At 45.2% G+C, this 23565-nt stretch overlaps 1 protein-coding gene across 4 annotated transcripts in view; it reads right to left on the bottom strand.

Annotated features, from left to right (window-relative positions):
• DGKG (diacylglycerol kinase gamma) overlaps positions 1-23565 on the bottom strand; it is a 210199-nt gene that overhangs the window by 78396 nt on the left and 108238 nt on the right. For all 4 annotated transcript variants that reach the window (XR_009402469.1, XM_059391334.1, XM_059391333.1 and 1 more), the window contains one exon: positions 21342-21406. Coding sequence is in view for 3 of the 4 variants with exons in the window: in XM_059391334.1 (XP_059247317.1) it covers positions 21342-21406 (65 nt within the window). In the remaining variant the exon portion in view is untranslated. The remainder of the gene's footprint in view (positions 1-21341; positions 21407-23565) is intronic.

The following is a 23565-nucleotide window of genomic DNA, read 5'->3' as shown; positions in this document are numbered from 1 at the left end:
CAGATTGGTGTTCACGGCACTCAGGAAAATCTAGGGTGGTGACTAGATTAGACAACTGGAGACCAGAGACCGGGAGGGGGTGGGTAGAATTGTGGGGAACAAAAAAAGAGGAAAGGGCTCAAGAACGAGCTAAAGGAAACAAGAAGGCCAAGAAAGGAGGAAGGACATGCCTAGCATGTATTTTGCAATATAAATACGGAATCCTCTTAGTAACCTATGTTATAATCGCCTTAATAACTTCTTAGCTCATTTTCATGTGTGAAAAATTACCTGTAAAATCACAGATGACAGATCGTTTGCACTTAAGGGGCCTTTGGGGTCCAGGGATTCCCAGCCAGAAGATCACAGGTTCCAAGGAATCTTCCAAAGTATGAAAGGAGTCCATGAGTTGCTGTCAACATTTCTTAATGTGAAACAGTATTTGTGCATTTGCTCATAATAAAGACCGCATAGGCTATCTAGTGGGTTAAAATTTTTTGCCATGGGATGGAATTAAAGTATTACATTGGTCACCTCATGGTAACCAGAGTCACTGATTGCTTAGTAAATGGGTGGTGTTGAATAATAAAAATGGGAAAACAAATTATTACTTGGAACAGCTTTATGGCTGAGAGAAATCTTAGTCAATATGGCACCCATGGTGGTGAGGGATGAGGAATGAAGAAAAATAGGGTGCATGCAGAACTGCTAGACCATACCAGCTCTGGAAGGTAGTTCTCTTCTAAGCCAGAACAGTCTTCTCATGGTACAGATTAGGAAGCTCAGACCAGTCCTTAGTGACATACTGGCTGGAATCCAAGGCCCAGCTCCAACTTCTAGTCCGCATCCCTTACCTTTCCACCTGCCCTGCCTCCTGTTGCTGTGCCTGGGATGCATCTGAGAGAAATGGAAAAGTCAGCCACTTCAGGGGACCTAGTGCCTACAAAGCTGCAGCCATTCTCAGTGGTGCAGTGGCTTTGTTCACATCTCCCCAGCCACAGGCATGGCTGAGAGAGGGCAGCTCTAGGTTGACCGACTCTGGTTGCTCAGGGCCCCGTGGCGCGCTTCTCCACAGAGTCTGTGATCTGGGCCTCCTTACCGGCCTCTGGTCTCCACACTTCTCTACCGAAACAACAAAAGGCCAAACCCACTGGGCAGCCTCTCCACCACTCTGATGGAATCTGGGGTCCAGACAATCTATCCCCTCTGAACAATGATGCTTCTCTTTCATGCAACACTGTTACATGGACTATGGACATAGTCTCCTTTGGTAAGCTCTCCCCATTTCTGTCTGGCACCTGACGAAATCTCCTCCTAAGGGCAGGACTCCAGCATGAAGGCTGCCAAAGTCTGAAATCTGATCCTCCCCCACGGTAGCATCAATGACACGTGTGAGTGTGTGTGTGTAGACACACACAGGCCAGCACAGCGAGGCTTCTCTGATACTCTGCTGCGAAGCACACTCACAGCCATGGCCTCTCTGAGGTGACAGGGTCTCTAGAATTTCCACAGCCCGACTTGAGATCTGCTGCAGTGATGACCATGCCACCCCATGGTCCTGCTACTTTGGGGGTGACTCTTGGGAGCGACAGCTAGTAAGGCAGCTAGGGTTTTCCTCCCCTGAGGGTCTGAGTATCTGGAATGTTCTTCCAGTCACTATTTGTCCTTGCCAAAAGAAAATCACTCCCTTCCCCCATCCAAAAATTAAAAAAAAAAAAAAAAAAAGAAAGAAAAAAATCTCAGAGTTTGGCTCCTTTGAAGATTTATTCATGGAACGAAAATCCCCCTCAGGCCAATTTGGCCAATGCTAGAGGGCTCTGAGTAAGTTTTCTCTCCCAGGTCTCAGAGAGCAGAGTCAAATACTGGGACAAAAAGAAATCCTGTGCCTGGAGGAAAGGGAGCAAAGGCAGGTGGCAATGTGTGTTTCTAAGGTTCTGTAATGACCGCTTAGTTGTTGTGTTTCTTTCTTTCTTTCTTTCTTTTTTTTTTTTTTTTTAAGTAGGATGCCCAGTGTGGGACTTGAACTCGTATCCCTGAGGTCAAGTCACATTCTCTACCAACTGAGCCAGGAGGGCACCGCTGCTATGTACCTTTTTGATTCTGAACTATGCTTTACCAGCATTCACACATCCATCAGCCCGGGAAGCTGGTCTTCAAAGGGAGGTGGGGACAGTTAAGGCCCAGGCAAGAGGAGATGGCTGATTAGAACATAAGTCCCAAATGCCTAGAAAAGGCAAGCCACTTTGCTGGAATGGAGCTCATGTCCAAGAAGGCCGCTTCCTGGGTCCTGACCAACCAAGGCTAGAAACTAGAAACCATCCAGGTCAGTAGAGGCACCCTAGAAGCAGGTCCACACCTGCTCCCTACTGTGATCGCCAGTGGGACACCCAGCAGAGCTTTGCCTTCCCTCCACACACCCTTCTGTCCAGCCCCCCTCCATCCGTTGAGAGTCCTCTCAGTCCTGATTCACCCCATGTTTATTGTGTGCTCCCATTGCACTAGCTGTTTTGCAGACCCAAGGGTCCCCCTCTCATGGTTCTCACGTCTACACTCAGTGGTTTTTCTATCGATGCATCTGAGACATCCTTTAAACTGCAAAGCTGGGGGCGCCTGGGTGGCTCAGTGGGTTAAGCCTCTGCCTTTGGCTCAGGTCATGGTCTCGGGGTCCTGGGATCAAGCCCCGCATCGGGCTCTCTGCTCGGCGGGGAGCCTGCTTCCCTTCCTCTCTTCCTGCTGCTCTGCTTGTGATCTCTCTCTCTCTCTCTCTGTTACATAAATAAATAAATAAATAATCTTTAAACTGCAAAGCTGACTGGAACAGTATTACGGTGTCGGAGGCAACGGAGGAGCCTGCTCTCTCCTCTCTCTCCCACAAGCAGCTTTTCTGAACAGGGGGCTGTGCCAGACTTATGGTAGGTCAGGTTACAACAGCTCTGTGGTTAAGCCGCCTGCTGTCACTCCAAGCACATTTCCCCGTAGAAACGATGTGATGTTGAGGTTGGTTCCCAGGCTAACCTACAAAAGCCAATTAACTGATTATGTATCTAGTTTTGGAGACAGCTATGTGGAGCTGAAGCAGCTCTGGCTGGAAGCCAGAAAGGCCTGGGTTCAAGCCACAGGTCAGTCACTTACTTGCCATGTAGCTTTGGGCAAGTCATTTAGTCTCTGTGCCATAGTGTCTTTATCTTGCATTGGGATGATATCATCTACCTTGCAGCGTTTAGGGGAATGTTCAAAATGGGCCATCTGATATACGGCACAATAGAGATCCATTGCCATGTATAAAATTGGCTTTGTGGCACCATGGATTCTGAATTCCAATTTGAAATATAAGCAGTGCACCTTTCTGGCTGACTTCGGATTGGAGAATTTTTTGCTTTCCTGGGAAAGGGACATGGCGTGTCCTCCAATCCCTGGTGCTACCCTGAAGTCTGGGCTGGAGTTCTTAGAATGGGACAGGAGGTGCCAGAGAGAAGTAGGAAGGAGCAGAGGTAAGTAGGTGAGTAAGGGCACAACGTAGGTAGGCATCCTATTTCTTCCTTCTGCTCTCATAAAAGTAGGCGATGCTATGGTTACTTCTTCCCGTTTCCTGTGCCTTCCACACCACCAAACAGCCGGACACCTCCTAGTCATAGTGCAATACAGACTAACTCGTTCTCCCCTCCTTCTTGTACCTTTTAAGTCATGAAACCGTTAGCAAGGCAAGCCAACGATTCATTAGATGGGGCACATGCCTGGATAAAACCCCCTTCCCATCCCAATTGCATCTTCTTCCTGTGCCAGTCTTAAAAATCTTAACTAGGAAAGCACTCGCCAGAGCCTCACTCTGCCGGAGAAGGCTGCAGTATACGCTGCCAGCAGAATCCTTTCTATTTTGCCCTTTAGAAAATCTCATCCATATGCTCTCGGCTTTGCTTCCACTCTGATGTTTGTGACTTCTGATACTTGTGTATGCACTCCTAACACCCACTGCAGTGACTGTGATCATGTGAACTCGTCCCCCTCATGAGCCTGGCATTCTGGTTGTGTGTTCAAGCCCACCAAATCCCCACGGTCTCTCAGAGGTCATGCTCATTCCCCTGAGAAGCCCAACCCGTTCCCTTTGCCCCCTCATGGTGCCATTGGCAGACATGTCCCCACTGTGGATGTGACCCTGCTGCTCCTGCCTGCCAGTTCCTCGGGAGAACTGCTTGGCACCTCGTCTGCGAGGCTTCTTATTTCTAGCTCACACCTGCTGCCCCACCGTGGGCTGTGATTGTAGAGTTTCATGTGAACATTCTACTTTATCCCCTTTAAATCTCATTTTAAAGCTCTCCTGTTTGGTCTTCAAGTCTCTGGCCAAAAATATTCCTCTTGGTTTATGGGACAAGCTCCTGATTCCTTGCCAGGAATCAGCACTGAGATCCATGGTCCTGAAGAACAGTCGTTCTCAGATCGGTTACAGAGCAGCTCTGTGTTCCACATACGTGCCTGTTTCTTCTAAAACCATGACTCATGCCTGATGAAGAGACTTGAACATCACCTCTGCCCCACGTCCCTTCATTTCCTACACAAGACACCAGAGTCACTAGGGATACTGACCAGGATTCTTCTGGATGTGTTACTTGCCCCCACACCCACAGGCAGCAGGGGGTTATAGGAGTATGTGTACCTCCTTTTGTCTCTAGTGCAGACGTTTTCATCAAAGTCAATTCAGCAAAATATTGGTTTCATAAGATGCTCTAGGATGGGGAATTCTATGGTCAGGGAAACCCAGTATCTTGCTTTTGCATGGTATCAAGAGGTTAGAATCTACACTAAAGGCTCTATAGTATTCCACAGAAAAGAAATATACTTAACTTGGAATTTCCCAAATGAATTTGATGATTGCCCTCCTGTGCGTTTCCTTTTAGCATCCCACAGAATGCACTCTTACCAATGCTGCTTTGATGCATGCTTGAAGCAGACAGCCTAAGAAGCTACCTATGAGGAGTCTGCTGGCTGTCCCACTTTCCCTTCTCCAGAAGACCCAAGACTTCACCTTGGATACAGTCTCAGACTTTTTTTTTTTTCCTCCCCAAACAGGGATGGGGTATTTTCTCTTTGTTTCCATGTTATGTCTATTTATTAGTCAGCCTCTGACCTTGCTTTATGTTGCCTTGACCTACTGAGTTCATTTTCTTTCTGGATCATTTCCTTTAGGCCATCTAGAAACCCTTCATCAATGCAAAAACACTGATCTCTTAAGCTTCCTGGAGCTCATTCATTCCCTCCTATGGGAGGAGACCAATTTACATGTGCAACACCAGTAATTTGTGACCAAGGTCAAGCGAGATAAATCAATAACTGGCCCCCATCACATGCCTAAGGTGATATTTCTTGAGCAATAATGTGACACCTTGGAGGCCCTTGGATCTTATGAGGCCTGGAAATAGTTTATTTGACTTGCACTACGGTTTCTTAAATTGGAGGATTTTATATACACACCTGGAGCCCAGCTCCTCTTGAGATATTGGATTTGTTAGTACTAGGTTGCTTTCCAACCTGGCAGCAACTGGCCAGAGCTGAGTTCTGGCTGTTCCCATGACACAGAGCACATGCTCTCCAGTTTGCCAGAGTCCGCGGCACTCCCTAGAGCCCCACATCCTCTCACCCCCCTCACTTAAATTAACTACCTTGCCTCTACTGCCATTTTGATCTGTGACCCCTCACAGAGACCTTTGCAGTTTCCTCCTAGGAGTTTTCCTAGGAGCTGCCTCAAAAGGGTCTCCCCCACCTCCTTCCCCATCTGATTCCTCCCATTTGAGCTGCTGGTACCTTTGGACGAGTCCTAATACATGTCTAATGTCAAGGGCTGATTAGTTATGGCAGAGTAAGAACTGAAGCCGTTGGCACTGGCATTGCACTGACCATGTGCTAAGAGAGTATCATCCCAAGGCCACATCTTCAGAGAAAAAATGATTTTCAGTCGCTAAACCTGTGTTTACAGGTTAGGTACAACATGTCAGGCTTATCAACTGTTTGACCAGCATGGAACACCCAACTAATGAACTCATCCTTTCCTGAAGAAGTAGCTCAAGCTCATGTTTACCTTTCCCCTGAATTTTCTACTTTGCACAAATGATGGTTATTATGAACGCTAACATTAGGCTATCAAGTCTTGATTATTAAAGGACAAATTATTATCCAGTCCTCAAATCTCTTCTTTTCTAACTCATTGGCTTATTGCTGGTGGTTTCATTTTTCCTTAGTATAGTTATCACTAGCTTGGTGGAGAGCAAAATTAAAAGTACAAATCATGAACCAGGCCATCAGCTCAAGTCAGAGAGCATTCTGTTTATTATCTTTGCCTCAACACTGCACATGTCTGCAGAAACCCTGATGATGATGAGCAGCCTCCATTCCTCTCCCTGGCCAAGTTTAGGGCTGAGGTGATGCAGGAGAGGAAAGGGAGAACCTGATGAATTAGAAGCTAATTAATAGGAATGCATTGATAGCTCCAGTAAGTTTCACAAGACTAACAGTTTGGGGTTTTAATTCACCCGTGACGTTCCTACCACCTCTTGCCTTATGGTAATCCAAAACCAGAGACTGCAGACACACATTCAGCCCACTGAGTTCAAAGGCAAGGTATGGTACTTGGCTTGATTGGCAGTTTGGAATGCTCTCCAAAAAGCTCCACTTTGGAGATTAAAGGGACTCTTGATTCAACAGAATAGAAAAATCTTGTTACTAGACAATGAGGAGTTTCAGTCTAAGTGTAGGTCCAATAAACATGACTACATAGCATTTATTATACCTAGCATGTAAGTCCCTGATGCTTTAGCAATTGGAGGGTATAAGTACATTCTTGGAATGAGGAGAGCCTCTTTGATTGAAGAGCATTAGAAGATAGGGAAACTGCTTTCTTAGTAAAAGGTGAAGTGGTAAAGCCCAAAGGAAAAAAAGAATTTAAACACTCATTCGATCTTCAAAGTAGAGATCTATAATCTTCAAAGTAGAGATCTGATGACCCCTCTCCGAGGCGTGTTTACAGAAAGATGCTTACACTGGGAAGGGGGCTGAAACCCAAGTGCCAGTTCAGAGCCTGGAGTCCGCAAATTATTACTACAGTTAAGAATTACAGCACTATTCCCGGAAACGAGAGCGGCTACAGTGGACTTGCTTATGGACCTCGAAAGGTTCTTCTTACAAATTCCCATAATAATCCACAGTATCACACCAGCGTCTGAAACATTTCACATCCACTCATTTATCTGCTCTCATTCTCAGAAGCATCCTGTGAGATAGCTGTGATTTCCATTTTACACACCAGAAAATGAAGACTCAGGGAAGTGAGTAACTTTCCCCAGGTCAGAGTAAGTAAGAGGCAGGGTAGAAGCTGAAACTCAGCTCTGATTTTTGGATGCAGTGAAACGCAGGGATTAGTACCTATGTTTCATGTGAGGGGAATGCAGCCTAACATATGGAGTTGTAAGGCCATTTGCCTGGTGTTTCTGGAGAGATTATTTGCTTATTTTACCAGGGAGTTACCTGGTTTCCTGATCAGTACAGCAAAAGGCTGCTTTCAAAATTTCCTTTGGCCATGGGGAACCCGGGTGGTTCGGTTGTTAAGCCTCTGCCTTCGGCTCAGGTCATGATCTCAGGGTCCTGGGATGGAGCCCTGCATCGGGCTTCCTGCTCAGTGGAGATCCTGCTTCCCCCTCTCCCTCTGCCTGTCACTCTGCCTACTTGTGCTCTCTCTTACTCTGTCAAATAAATAAATAAAGTTTAAAAAAAAAAATTCCTTTGGCAAACAACAAATACATTAAAACTGTGTTTAGTAAATACTGTTTGAAAAGAAGGATTAAAATTAATCATTGGAATCTTTCTTGGAATATCTATCGTTTTTTAATCTCTTTCATTAAACATGGCAAGTATGAACAGTTTAAGGAAACTATATGAGACTGAATATGCTAATCATATCAGTTCTAAATATAAAGATGGACTCTGGTGTATCACAGAAACACCCCTAATACAAAAGGATGATACTTCTCCAAAGTTCTAATTAGTAAAATATAACAGACGGATAATAAACTCTGAATTTTTTTCTTTGGAGACAAAAAAACCCAAGCCAAAACAAACAAACAACAAAAAAAAAACAAAAAAACCATGCTGAACTAAGTTTAGAGGCCACCTAAGTCCATTTCTGCTTGAGAGAATCTGAAATTGTAGCAGTGAGGAAGAGAGAATGACGTGTGGAATTTTGTTCAATATGAATTTCTACTTCCCCAACCAAACAGCACGCTTCACAGTTCAGGGCTTGTGAAAAAAGCCCCATGGTTGGTTTCCACAGTTTCCCTGGCCCTGATTTGCATGAACTCCCCCAGGTTAGCAGAGCTGATTCCTGTTTGCCTCTCTCCAGACAGCCCTCTTCTTTCTGTCTCCCTGAGGCTTACTTCATCTCCTGTCTCTCTGGATCTCTCTCTGACCTAACACCCTGTACACCCAATATGTTTCAGTATAAAAGTCCCCATGTTCCTGGGAGTCCTGGAATCTGGGCTCTGGAAATACTCTGCGAGATAATTCATCTCTTTGCGGACCTATTCACAAAGTATCTGCTGACTAACCATCTCCCCATCCACTCACTCACCCCGTGCACAGCATGGAGGCCATGCTGCCGCCGCCTTCCCTCCCTGTCTTCCCACTCCACCTCAGAACCACTCGCCTCTCTCTTCACAGCCAGCATCCTCTCGCAAAGCACGTCTGCCCTTTGCCCAGCCTGCTTCTCTCCTCCTGGGTCCTTCTTTCCTCAGGGCATTCCCATTTCTTTCTCAAGCTCAAATGGAACCTTCTTTCTGAAGTCTAATCCTACTCTCTCTCAGTTAGGTGCTCCCACAACACACTCATTATTCATGGCTCCTTGTTCAAACAAAGCCCACCATATTATACTGTATATCCTTTTTTGGTGATAGCTTGAGGGAAGGTGGATATGATTGGTTAACTTGTGTTCTCCAGGAAGCTCTGTGGAAGGCCTAACCCCAGTACTTGCGAATGTGACTGTGTTTGAAATGGGGGTCTCTGAAGATGTCATCAAGTTAAGATGACATCATCCTGGGTTAGGGTGGGACAAATACAATGACTCAGAGTCCTTAAAAGAAGAGAGACATTTGGACAGAAAGACACAGAGCAAGAAAGCATGTCAAGATGAAGGTATAGATTGGAGTTTTGTAGCTCCAAGCCAAAAGATGCCAAGAATTGCTGGCAACCACCAGAAGCAAGAAGAGAGACACGAACAGATTCTCCCTCAGACACTGGGAAGAAACCAATCCTGCTGATACCTTGATCTCAGACTTTTAGCCTCCACAATTATGGAGGAATATGTTTCTGTTATTGGAAGCCACCCAGTTTGGGGTAGTATGTCATGGCAGCCTTAGGAAGTGAATACATTGGTGACAGCTTCTGGATATGCTCATCTTCCCAACTAGACCCATGGGCTCCTGGAAGTAGGGGCTGTGGTGATCCCTGTGTACCAATACTGACACAGAATAGATGCTCAACACATTCTGGCCAAATGAGGGAACATTCTCAGCACCATCCTTCGGCTTTTAGGTCAGTGGATCCCAAGAGGGTTCACTTCCCTGAGTGAGCAAGCTTAGGAATGAGGTGGAGAGATAACGGGTTAGCATCAAAACGATGACTTAGAGAAGACAAAGCAGAAAAAGTGGGAAAAAATGTGTCAAAAACCTTGTAGGTGGATTGTAAGAGGAAGTGGAGGTCAGGGCTGGGGTTGGTCAGGGAGGGAGTGTTTTGAATATTTAGGACTGCATTTTGAAATAATGGGTGATGATCAGGCCCCAGAAGGAGATGCCACACTAGACTGAGGGGTCAGGGTGGCGTAGGGAAGGGGGAGCAAAGGAGCAAGCAAGTGATAAGGCCAGACTGGCATTTGGGAAAAGATATTTATAAAGGGTCCTAAGGCAAAGCACGCCTTTCTATAAGATGGGGCAAGGATTGTGGCAGCAGGTTCTTGTGTGACAGAAACAGGACAAAACACGGGCAGCTGCCAAAGTGAGGACCTGAGAACAAAGAGTATGAAGACGGCCAGGGGCCCAATGAGGAAATCCTGAGGAGGGGACAACGTGGGGACCAGCTGGGAGCTGAGGAACTAAGGAGGTAAAGATCTCCCGGGGGCACCCCAGTTGGTTGTTGGGGTGGGGGGCAGAGGGCTCTCATTCAGTGGGTACCATAAGCTCACCCCTGGGCTCAGAGAAGATGATGTGTGTGTCATCCAGATGAATGAATCCAGCTCCTCTTTTTAGAAACCTTTGCAACATATTCCACAACGTCTCTCAATAACTCATTTTAGCCTTTAATAGGTCTCCAGGCCAGGAGAATCTTCCTCCCATCCAAAACAGCAATTCCTCACTTTAGAAGCACACTTTCTCCCTCTCATTCTTTCCTGAGTCCAGATGAAAAGTAAGGTGTGGTCACTATTTCCTGTTGTGAATCCTTCACACTGTTGAGGCCTAGTCCCAATATATTCTCTGCTTCTTCTCTCCAAAAAAAACAAAACCAAAACAAAACAAAAAATAACAACAACAACAAAAACAAAACAAAAACAAAAAAACTCTCCCCTGCAAAAAACTATTTTGGTTTACTTAAGGTTTCCTCATGGGGCCGTTAATTAGCTCTGTGGTTCTTCTCTAGTCTCTTTCTTGGGTGTCTCCTTGGTCATGGGGCACCAAACTGGGCCTCCAGAGACGCAGGGAGTGCAGCAGGATCAGTGGAGGTTGTGGAGCCAGACTGAACAAGGTTTCAATAGCAGCTGCCCTGTTACCTAGTTGTATGTTCTTTGATACATACAAGTGGAGCCTCAATTTCCTCATCTGTAAAATGGATCAACAGTAGTTACCATATACTTGGGGAGTTGTGCTGGTTAAAAATAACGTACATGAAATTCTTGAAAACATTAGAAAATGATGGCTCCCATTGTTGGTGTCAGTTGGAGCAATGCTGATGACGTGGGGAAAACCACCCTTTAAGGACTTTAATAAACACCCAGGAAGTCTGTGTGCTTAAACCATGACATCACTGCATAGTTCAGATGGTAACTCTTGCTGCCTCTCATGGTCACATAAAACACAAACTGGTTTTATTCCCATACAGCAAAACCACGTACAGGACGAAGAACTGTGCTTCTGAGGGTCAATTTTTCAAATTTTCCTTCCACAAAGATAAAGTTGCATAATCTATCAAACAGTTATTTCACTTGCAAAGGGACCTGAGTAATGGTATCTTTAAAATTCTCATAGTGACTGAACAAAATCATTGGGATTTTTTTTAATCAGAGAAGACTAATAAAATTCCCACTGGAGATAAACTTACTCTAATCATCTCCTTTATATCTACTTCCCTCCAAACCCTGTAAATACTACTGTGTTAATAGTATTTTTAAGTAAGATTTATTTATCGACGGGGGCGGGGTGAGAGAGTGAGTGTGAGTGGGGAAAGGGGCAGAAAGAGAGGGAAAGGATCCTTAAGCAGACATCCCATTGAGCATGGAGCCCAATGTAGGCTTGATCCCGGGACCCTGAGATCACAACTTGAGCTGAAATCAAGAGTTGGACACTTAACCATCCAGGTGCCCCTACTGTGATAATAGTGTTTTAAACCAGTATGTACAGTGTGGTCTCAAGTAAATAAAATCGTACAGTGCAAGTATGGGAAAAATATATTATAATGCTAAAAGTGTTTATTTCCTGGGGACAGTAGGATTTGTTTTCCATAATAAGCCTTAATTACTCGTATAAAGAAAAGTTTTTTGAGAAATGGCACATATAACTATAAAAACATGTTTCTACAAATATTTAAAAATACGTGTATCAAGTAAACCACTGAAAAAAGGTAATATTGTGTTTCTGAGTGATGACACTCTAAGTGATTCATTTCTTTTTTAACTTTTCTGAACTTTATAAATTATTTATTTATTGAATATTTTAAATTTTTAAAAAGATTTTGTTTATTTATTTGACAGTGGGGGGAGTGACAGACAGAGGCAGAGGGAGAAGCAGGCTCCCCTCTGAGCAGGGAACCTGATATGGGACTCCATCCCAGGACCCTGGGATCATGACCTGAGCCAAAGGCAGACACATAACCAAATGAGCCACCCAGTCACCCCTATAAATTATTTATAATAATACTGCAATGTATTATGTAATCATACTTTATGATCTATTATTAAATAGTGATAAATGCATTGAAAAAAATTTATCAAGAAAAATGAAGAGAAAAAGGACGTCACATATTGCTGTATTGATGGCTCATGTCCTATGACCAACAGGTATTTATTTGTCCCTTTCAGAAAATCACCAAATCTCAGAATTTAAGGGCTTCTGAGTCATCCAAGATGACTATTATTTCATGTAGGATCTATTTTTGTAATAATATAAATAATAATAATAATAATAATAATAATAATAGCAATATAGTAACTGTGTGCCAAGCCTTTGTAATAAACACTTTAAATGCATTGGTCCATTGGAGCTTCAGAATAATTCTATGGTACTTAAGTAAGGTATCTGTAGTAGGCAGAATAATGTCTTGAAAATGTCCACTTTCTAATTCCTGGAATCTGTGACTATGTTAATTCATATGGCAAAAGGCAATTAAAGGTGCAGGTGGAATTGAAATTGACAGTCAGCTGACCTTGAGATAGGGAGATAATCCTGAATTATCTGTGTGGGTCTAGTATAATCATAAGGGTCCTTGTAAGTGAAAGAGGGAGGCAGAAAGAGACTATCAAAAGGATGCCATGGAGAGAAAGACTTAACTGGTCATTGCTGGCTTTCAAGATAGAAGGGGGCCCTAGCCAAGGAATGTAGACAACTCCAGATGCCAGCAAGTAAGGAAACGGATTTTCCCCTAGAGCCTCCACAAAGGAATGCAGCCCTAAGAATACCTTGATTCTAGCCCAGTGAGACCTACTTCAGATTTCTGACCTCCAGAACTGCAATATGATAAATTAGCGTTGTTTTAAGCCACTGAGCTTGTGGTAATTTGCTACAGCATCCGTAGGAAACAAATAAAGTATGATATCCCAATTTCGCAGGTGAGCAGACTAAGCCTTAGAAGAGTAACTTGATGAAGGCCGCATATAAGTGGTTATGACAGCTCCAGCACTGGAGCCCAGGCTGTCTGATGATATCACCTGTACCCCCAGGCACCTGGCCCCACTGGAGCCCCAGATGTTTGTGCTGCACCTGCGTGAACATTAAAATCTGAAAATGCTCTCATCAGTAGCCCTCTGCCCCTGAGAATGGCTCTAACTGGTAGAAATGATGTCCAATATTTGGTGCTTAAAATGGTCTTTCCAGTCATTTTCCCCATTGATTAATCAGGCCAAATAACCCAATTCCTCCTTTATGAGAAATATTTTTTAAATATTTGAAGTCAATAATCACTTCTCCCTAAGTCTTTTCTTTGGGTGGAACAAACCCAGATTCAGTCTTTCCTTATTAAGATATTAAATTCTAGCACTTTCCTGACCTCTTCCCTCTGGAAATCATTCACACTGTTGACACCCATTTGAGGACCTGGGCAGTTCTTAACCTTACTTTGATTTCTTCCAGGTGCTTATCATGCTGACCTTAACCCTTCTGAACTTGATATAGTCTATCTTGAGCTCTTTGATGGAAATATTTCTAAATATCAATCCATCAATACTGATAATTTTTGCATTATCTATTCTAATGACTTGAAACTATAGCTTGCTTTCAAGTTCCTTTTGATATTACCACAAACTGATTCCACTCTTTATTGACATGAGTCATACCTTTCTTGTTTTAGTTGGGAAGGCGCAAGAAGAAAAGGTTTGTTAAACTACAGTAAGGAACTGTTCTGGCAAACCAGCAACTTTATAAGGAGCCCTGAGATACCATAGGCTTCTCCAATGTGCCAGTCTGAAGCTGTGTTACCCATTCCAGTGTGCTGGGGAGGCAAGAGGAAAATGAAAGAAATGTTAAGAGTCAATGTGATTTCAGGGCACCTGGGTGGCTCAGTCAGTTAAGCACAGGACTCTTGATTTTGGCTCAGGTCATGATCCCAGGGTCACGAGAGGGAACCCTGCGCAGGGCTCTGTGCCCAGTGGGGAGTCTGCTGGAGATTCTCTCTCCCCCTCTGTCCCTTTCCCCTGTGCTTTTTCTCTCTCAAAAATAAATGTGTCTTTTAAAAAAAAAGAGTCAATGTGATTTCATCATATTAAATTACTGTGAGTCGTTAAGGTAGAGAGACCTGCACACAAATATTAGTAACATCCACAGCTCTAAATGATCCATGTTGCTGTTCCCTTGTTTCTGCAAATAATCAAGGGCTGACTGTAAACAAATAAGACAGCCAAGAAAAATCCCTGAACTTATACAGTTGCATAATGATGAATGCTTGGTGAAAAAAACATGAACCCATATTTCATTCATTTCACTCCCTGCATCTCTTCCAAGGATGGGTGGGGAGGGTGGGGATAAAACATTTTTGTGGGCTAGTATATAAACATCCCAGTAATTAAGTAAGCTGCTCTGTCAGAAGTGACTTGAAGAGTCAAAGGTACTTGAACACAAGCATAAGGTTTGCATTTCCTTTCTAAATACCTATGGGAGTAACAATAAAAATAGAAATGCCACAATCAACTTCACTTGGGGTTTTTCTGAATCCCAAATGTTTGAAAAAATAGTTTGTTGTATTGAGGGAAACAGGTGCAGACAGTCTGGATCTCTGGGTACCTAGAGCAGGTCTCTTTTGGGTGCTGACTATTAGACAAACCCAAGTCAGGACACTAAATGAAGCCTCCAATGGTGAGGATTTTAACTCTACCTACTGTGTCTGCTGCTTTTGTACCTTTATGCTTTGGGAAAGTCAAACACCTGGGCTATAACACTAGGCTACCTCATAGGGCTCCTGGAAAGGGTAACTTAGAATGGTTTCATTTTTCAATTAAAAAAAAAAGTATCTACAGACACCTGGGTGGCTCAGTGGGTTAAGCCTCTGCCTTCGGCTCAGGTCATGATCCCGGGGTCCTGGGATTGAGCCCCGCATTGGGCTCTCTACTCAGCAGGGAGCCTGCTTCCCCTTCTCTCTGTCTCTGCCTGCCTCTCTGCCTACTTGTGACCTCTGTCTGTCAAATAAGTAAATAGATAAAATCTTAAAAAAAAAAATCTTACATAAATGGTGATACAGTCTATACCTGGGACTCATCACATACCACCCATATTCAATAGGGGAGGCCCTTTCATTTTCAGAATTGTATGATTTGAGCTTTGCTGGTTTCTATTTTGCCTCCTATAGAACATCTCTGTGTTATCTAAAGTACGAGGAGAGATGCTCCGTGGGTGAGGCGAGAGCCAGTATGAATGAAGGGTCGTTATGTCTCGTGTCTGACTGCCCCTGGCCATCCCCCTACCCACCAACAGTGCACTCCATGGCCCCAGCTGGTAAGCCCTAGGTATCCCAGGAAGCACACAGCATCTGCCCTGCAACTCCCCCTTACTCCTACCCTCTTCCTTCTCCTTCCATGTCATCTGGGGTCTGAGGTCCCAGTCTTGATCCTGTCTCTAGCCTGGCCTTGGCATTTGGACTTAGCATCTCTGATGTTCAGAGGCCAAATCTCTGCCTCTTTGAACACCCATGGAGCCTATAAAGGGAATTTTCTCTATAGCTCCAGTCCTATAGAATCCAACTCAATCCTGGCTAATTGATGCTATCCTTCCGTTCCCTAGGAGAGGGATTTAATGTATCACAGAAGAGATCTCCTCCAACTTTCAGTTGTCCTCCAAATTTCAGTTCAAGGGCCATGCCAATAAAGCAAAGACTTCATGGTGACTGATTTCATTGACAATTTCAGGCAATGTTTTACTCATGCTTGTTATTCAACAATACTCAACAACAAATGTTCATTGATTACCCACGGTGTGCCATGGACTTATACTCGATCTCCGTATACGTACAGCAACCTTGCAAGATTTTCGGGGGAGGAAGCAAAGGATTAAAGAGATTAAGTAACTTGCCCAAGGTCACACAGCTAGTACGGGGCAGAGCCAACTCTGGATGCCAACTTCGACTATACCCTGCTGCCTCATTCTATAAATATCTGGTAAGGGCTCCGTTATTTGCAAGATGTAATTCCAACCTCCTAAGGTCTCAGGCTACATAAGGACTTCTAGGGAAACCCCTCATCAATTACTCCATGGGCCTGAGTCCAAGAAAGCTAACACTCCAGAATGTACTAATTACCCAAGGGCTTTTGGGAAAGGTGGTCCGCTTTTGGTAGGAATGAAGCACTGTTTCGGTGCCTTTGAAGTGTCTAACAGGAAATACTTCGCTTCAGCCTAAACTGCTGAGGGACATATTCAAGTGGATGACACTCGACAGGTTTGGAATAACACATTCTCCAAGTGCTCGGAGTTTATGAGCAGAGCAACAACGAAAAGAATTCCATTGCTAGACTTCTCTTTCTGGACACTCAGCCACAGTGACACTGGGATTTGGGAGCTTTCGTGTATATATTCCCTAAATCAAAAAAAAAACCCTTCACAGAGAGTTCATCCAGAAACTCCACGGAGAACAGGTTCTTAGAGACCAGCAAGACTTCCGTAGTGTCATCAGCTCATCTGCTAATACAGACTACTGCTGGTTTGAGGGACTTATCATTCCTTCCCTCCTCCCTGGTTAAAGCCATCTTTCCTCCATTCCTTTTGCCTTTCTTGCAAACGTCCCCCCTCCAAGAGCCCTGGAACATGTGAGGTTTTGTTTGTTTGTTTGTTTGTTTGTTTTAAATAAATTCCTCTCTCCTTGCCAGGGCCACCTTACGAAAGAGAAACCTACATAAGTGCAAGGAGCCGGACACCAGAAGGGCTCTGTTCTTGGTTTAATTAAAGCTCTACTACCGTGGACTTGAAATTCTTAAAGGGCCCTGCATCTTAACCTTGCACTGGCTGCCTCCATCTATTCAGTCCTGCTCCGTGCCATGGACAGGGAGACAGGGAGAAGAGTCATGCCACACAACTGAGAGTGGGTGGCGTGCCCGTGGTCCCCCTTTGGAACTCAGCAGGCATTTTCCCACAGAGACAATCCATATAGATGGACAGAGGTGATAAAAGCTCTACCCTCCTTGGCCTCCGTATTTTCTTCTCTAAAATGGAGATCACAGCACTTAACCTTGCGTGTTACTGTGAGCACTGGGTGGGACAGTGTATGTAGTACCCATCAGCATGTTTGATATACAATAGGTATTTGATGAATGAAATCCACAAGAGAAAGCAAGTGCAGAAGACAGAGTCTGAAGTCTGGAGGAGTTAGGAACTGGCTTAGAATCACGTCAGCTCCAGTGCTTATAAAGATGTCTCATTTCAGTCAGGTGACTCGGCTTCTCTCAGCCTCAGTGTTTTTACCTATAAAATCCCTTTATCTAATATTTACCTTGTAGGATGATCATGGGATGTCAATAACATAATGTATTTGAAGAACCTAGTTTATCACTTGGCACCTAGTAGGAGCTCAGAAAATAATAGTTCTTTCTTTGGTTCCCTATAACACCATTTCTGTCCTCTAAACCATTCGTTTATAAGTGATGTAGGGACACAACCATTAGTAAGTGTCTTACACTATCCAGCTTCCTTTATGCTCTATGACTTATAAAATGGAACCTCCTTGTACGTGAAAATCACTTCATAAAAAATATTTGAAGATTACTCTTCTTTCTTTGCTACACATGAATTCGCTGAAGGCAGGAATCAGGGTTTATTTACCCTTGTAGCCTAGAACACCTTCTAACACATGTCAGAATCTTAGTTGAATTAAATCTGTCTTCTGTTGTTTTTGCCAACGACAAGATGATAGTTTTTCATAATATTTCTAAACTAGCAATTAATTATTAGCCTGCCAATGATTAGGAAGCAGAATGTACCAAAAATAGCCCCATTAAAGGCCTTTTTATCCTTGCCTATCGCAGTTGGCTCATGTTCCTGCATTCTTGGGTCTGGTTCTTACTCCATCAACAAAGCTATTCCACTAACGAACATAACTTAGTTTTGTACAACCAGCCACCTTCTCTGGCAACAACTGTATAGAGAAGCCAAAGGAGGAAGAATTTCCTAAAACGCCAACCAAACCCCCACCCCCTTTTAGGATTTAAGGAGGCCTCAGAACTGTGACTTTAAGCCATAAGAGGGGCACAGGTCCCTGCGAGTGCCTTCTGATAGGTATGGACTTTCTCTCCAGAAAACTATATTCAGTGTCCTCTATATAATTTCAGGGGGTTCCTGGAGCTCCTGCAACCTTTGTAACTCAGGTTGAGGATTCTTGTTAGAATAGCCCAGAAAAGTGAATGAGCCCTGTGAAAGATTCAAGTTCCTGATAAATTCTAGCCCATGTTCAAACCAAAACAAAACAGTTACAACTCCCCAGATTTAACCTCAGGGTTGTCCCCGAGGGCTTGGCCCGGCACCTTCACTGTAAGGACATCTAGCCAAGCAAGCAGTGGGTACTCTCTGGAAAACCTAAGTTCAGCCAAGTAAAATGAAGCCTTGTTTGATAATATCGTTTACATTTCCAAATCCCCGGTATCAAGCTTTCTTCCTATCCCTTGTGGCCCTTCCTATGTTTAGCTGCTGGTGTAATGGGGTAACCATGGCAACAACCACCTGCCTATTTAAAACCATCTCCAAAGCTAAATAAGGAAGCCTGGAGAAAATGGCTGCTCGCCTGCCTCTTGGTGGACAAAGCAGGCACTCATGAGTGTTTTCCACCAGAGCAAGCAGGCGGGGTAGAAGCAGCAGGGACTCCAAGTTCTTACTAGGACGGCTGCTAGGACCTTGTGCCGCAGGACCCACCTCTGCGCCATTAGGTCTCCCTTTATTTGGAGGCACGCAAATCTGTGTGCCTCTCATCCCGGGCGACCCCACTACCTTGACCTTGACCAGGGGAAGGGTGTGCAACTACCTGTAGCCTAGTCTTATTAATGGCATGGAGGAAGTGGGAAGGAAAAACAGTCACCGGATCACAGTGCAAGGCACAATTACAACTTTTTTCTGACAGAGGTATCTTTCTAATTATATTTAATCATGTGGGCAATTGACAACCACCCTATTTATATGTCCTGTGAGGACCTTCTGATTTATGGAACATGGAGAAATTTCTGCCTTCCTCTGCTTCCTCACTCTACAAACTTCCTTTGCTCTTCCCCGAGCATGCTGCTTCTTCTCATTCCTTGTTATTATCCTTCTGTACATTTGCTTCCTTCTCCCTGGGCTGCCTTTTCTCTCTCTCTCTTTTGTAAAGATTTTATTTATTTATTTGACAGAGAGAAGAGAGATCACAAGTAGGCAGAGAGGCAGGCGGAGGGCGGGGGGGGGGTGGTGGAGCAGGCTCCCTCCTGAGCAGAGAGCCCAATGCGGGGCTCAATCCCAGGACCCTCAGACCATGACCTGAGCCAAAGGCAGAGGCCTGACCCACTGAGCCACCCAGGTACCCCTGTCCTTCTCTTTTTGTCAACCTGGAAGATATATACTTGTTTCCCAGGTCTTGGCATCTCCACAGATAGAAGCCCCTCCACACCAAATTCCATGTCCTTCCTTTGTGTTCCCATAGGTTAGCTCTATTCATACCACTAAACACAAGTCACTCTGCATATCTGCCTTCTGGTCTGCATCCCTGGACTGTGATCCCCTCTGTCCAAAACACCTACAGAACAGTGCCTGGTACGGAGTCTGTTTTCTTTTCTTTTCTTTTTTTTTTTTTAAGATTTTATTTACTTATCTGATAGACAGAGATCACAAATAGGCAGAGAGGCAGGCAGAGAGAGAAGGGGGAAGCAGGCTCCCCGCTGAGCAGAGAGCCTGATGTGGGGCTCGATCCCAGGATCCTGGGATCATGACCTGAGCCGAAGGCAGAGGCTTAAACCACTGAACCACTCAGGCGTCCCCGGAGTCTGTTTTCAAAAGCTAGTGTGGAATGAACAAATGAGCAGAACCGCTATGGATTTCACAGGCATCTGGCATTTTAACAAGTATGTGTGTAAGGGTATGCGTAAGGTCACCTCTGGGAAAAGAGCACCTCAGAGGTGAAAGAGAAGGAATAATTTAGCATGTACGGGAAAATGACGAAGTATGTGTAAGGACGGTCGGCTGATTACAGTAAGGGTGGGAGTTGGATGTACACCTGTTAATAGTGATTCGTGATTGTGGGCAGGATGTAGGAGAGGGCCAGGCGGAACAGGCCTAGGACAGAAGGACCACACTAAGAAGATCAGTTCAGCTAGTAGATCGCAGATAACTTTTCCTGCAGCTGAAGTATGTTGTGATAAGACTTTCTTTTTCCCGGTTAACCTTCCGGGCAGTGGGGTCAGGGGAAAGGAGCAGGAAGGAAAATGATGGCCCTCTTTGGGGGTGCAAGGCTTTAGACAAATGTCTTCAGACAACACTGGACCTCTGCTCTGAAGGGAATCCTACAGGCTGAATACGTCACTCCCTTCAGGCTCAGTCTGCATTCCTCCTCCCCACCTGCTGGAGGGTGGGGAAGGACCCAACAGGTCATCTTGCCATGGCTCAACAAAGAGGAACGGGGATGGAAATCAACCAAAGAGAAGAAAAAAGGAAAGAAGAATGGAGAAAGGTATTTTAGCAATCCCAAGTTAGCTAGGTGCCAGTCACAACTCACTTCTAGCATATTGCCTCCCACCAGCAAGAAGGGTTTAGTTTTGTTTGCGAGAGGACTGGTTTTCTCTCTCCTTGTATTTTTGGACCTAACATCCAGGCTTCACCCAGGGGCGGAGGCTGGGACCTGGCCTGCTTCTGGTCTCACAGCCCCTGCAGGGGCCTCCCTCTGCTGCCCTCTGCTGTCGGGGGACGCGGAGGCGACGCCCTCTCCGCCCTCCGGCTCAGGCCCCGCCGCTGCCTCCCCCTCCCTTCGAGATCCAGAGGAGCTGAGGCCCCTGCCGTCCCGCCTGCCCCTCCCCACAGAAATTCTCGGGGGCTGGGGGCTGCGGAAGCTTACCGCCTAGAGAAAGCGGCCAAGCCCCTGGAATGGGGTTCTAGTTAGCCAAGGGCAGATCCCCACCTCTTAAGACCGGCATACCACGCCCTCCCTGCCGGCCCGCCGGCCCTCCCACTGCACAGCACCCTCCGGGAGAGGACAGGCGGCCAGGCTGCGGCAGGTTTCTGACACCATTTCTGCTTGGAAATGGAAACCCTCCTTCCGGCAACGTGGCAGGAAAGCCAAGTCAAGTCCCTGGGCGACCGGGCCAAGAACGTTTGGGTGAGAGCAGGTGGACGCCTGGGTCTGGCCGGCTGCGTGGGGCAGGGCGGGTCCGGCGGGCAGTGCCTGCAGGGAGGGATGCAGCATCATGACACTCTTACCTGCTGTTGAATTTTTCAGGGTGTTTCTCTCTCATCACGTGGAATCTGTGTGCAATGGAAGCATCCTGAAAGGGAACGAGAGGAAAACAGACGTCTGGTTAGTGGTCATGACCGTGCCATGTGGAAAGAATGGAAGCACACAGGCTTTCACCGAAAGCCCCCAAACCTGGAGAACTGGGGTCACAGGGGAGAAAAGGAGGGTCCCACAAAGGAGGAACACCAGGTCTAAGGTTAAGGGCTAGCCACCAAAGCTGGTAGAGCCCAAGCCGCTCTGCTCCTTGCGCTTTTCACTCTCCGCCATAGTTCAGGGTGAATGAAGGGGGCAGCCGCTGCCCTTTGAGGGGAGAGCGTGTGTCTGGGTGTGGGGGCAGTTAGAGTGCAGAGGCCTGTGCGTGGGGTTGAGTGTGAATTTCTGGAAATGCCTTGCCATATTAACTCTTTTTAAAAAATACTTTTTATTTGGGAATATTTTAAGACTCACAAGAAGTTGCAAAAATAGTACAGAGAGTTCCTGTATCCCTTTCACCCAGCTTCCCCCAATAACATCTTATGTAACGATGGTACATTGTCAAAACCAGAAAACTGACTTCAGTAGATGCTATTATATATAAATTCTAGTCATCTGCATCAGGAGAAATAATTAGTAGCATTGAATAACATAGCTTAGTAGTATATTTAAATGTCTGGCTTCTCTTACTTGATCTCCACAGAAAGGACCTTCCCCAAGGTCAAAAAGAGTCTCACTAGCACCTTCTGTAGACTCTATGCTGCCCTTCTATTTGCACACCCGCTTTGCTGCGCTATTGGCCACCTGCTCCTCAGAACTCACTATTAGGAAGGCTCCCATGACACCATGTTTCTGGGCTTTCCATCCTCTGATCAGACCTTCTCAGCCCCGAGTCTTATCTGCAGCCTACACTCCATGTCATAGACCATCTCGAGTTCTCACACTTATTACTAATGTCTCTGATGTCTCCACGGTGTCTATTTCTAGAACCAACCCTCAGCTTCAGCCCTAAAACCAAGCTCATCTTTCCTCCTCACGCTAGGTCTTTCACCCTCATTAATGGTCTCCTTGTCCAGCAGAAGAATGTGTTGAGCCCCCTCATTGCTCAGGCCTCATGCCAACACGTTAGGTGCAGGTGCTGGGCTTTAGAAAGAAATAGGAGAATCAAGCTGCAGGTTGGGGGGCAGGGAGTGACACAGAAACAAGGGAGCTGACTCAGATACGTGCAGAAAAAAAAGCTACAGAAACTCATTTACTACACTGTGTGGCTAAAAGAGAACTGAAATTCCATTTAAGTGAATGCATATTAATCCCATTTCTTGGTATGTACTCATAAAAGAAAAATTCTGAATGTTATCATTATTTTTTAACATCAGGAGGTATCGTTCAGTGGAGCAGCTTTTTTTGAATATGTTCTGTGTGTGGGGAGTAAAATATAGGCCAATGGTGGGAGACAGAAAGTCTGGAAGCAAGTTAGGGGGCAAAGAGGGGCTTCTGTCATACTTGCATTTGGCAGAAGAGTAAACCCAGTGGGCAGCCCACTACAGAGGCAAGTCTAGGCCAAGGGCTTTTTTTGTGTGTGGTTGGCCACACTCCTGCTGAAATAATGTTTTGGGAACTTAACATTTATTTCTTTTTCTTTTTAAAAAGATTTTATTTATTTATTTGAGAGAGAGAGAAGGAAGAGAGGGAGAGATCTCACGAGCAGGTGGCAGGGATAGAAGGAGAAGCAGACTCCCTGCTGATAGTGACCCTGAAGTGGGGCTTGATCCCAGGCCCCCAGGATCACGACCCTAGTCAAAAGCAGATGCTTAACCGACTGAGCCATAGAGGCGTCCAGGATTTTAACATTTAAACTCTAGTTATTGATTGTTTCATTTTTCCTTTAAGACACATGGAGAATTGAAGGTCTTCGTTAGGCTCCCCATGGACACATGGTAGGACGTGTGCAGGGCCTCCAAGCCTCTGTCCTAGGGGGCTTCTCAGGCAGCAGGCCTTCATCTCCCACCGCCCCCCACCCCAGCTCTGAGCAAGTTTCAGTGAACACTCTGAATAAGATTCCTGTGACATCTGTCAAATGCTTCTCTAGAATTCAAGAAAATATTCCTTCTACTTGTGTTCCTTTGAAGCACTAATTTTCTTCTGTCAGAGGAGAAGAGAAAAAAAGAGGAGGAAAGAAAAAAGTCATCACATGTTGCCTGGCATGATCTGTGCTTT

The sequence above is a fragment of the Mustela nigripes genome, chromosome 2 (assembly GCF_022355385.1).
Source record: "Mustela nigripes isolate SB6536 chromosome 2, MUSNIG.SB6536, whole genome shotgun sequence".
Classification (NCBI taxonomy): Eukaryota; Metazoa; Chordata; class Mammalia; order Carnivora; family Mustelidae; genus Mustela; species Mustela nigripes.
Note: the sequence above shows the minus strand (reverse complement) of the source record. Positions and strands in the feature narration are given on the sequence as shown.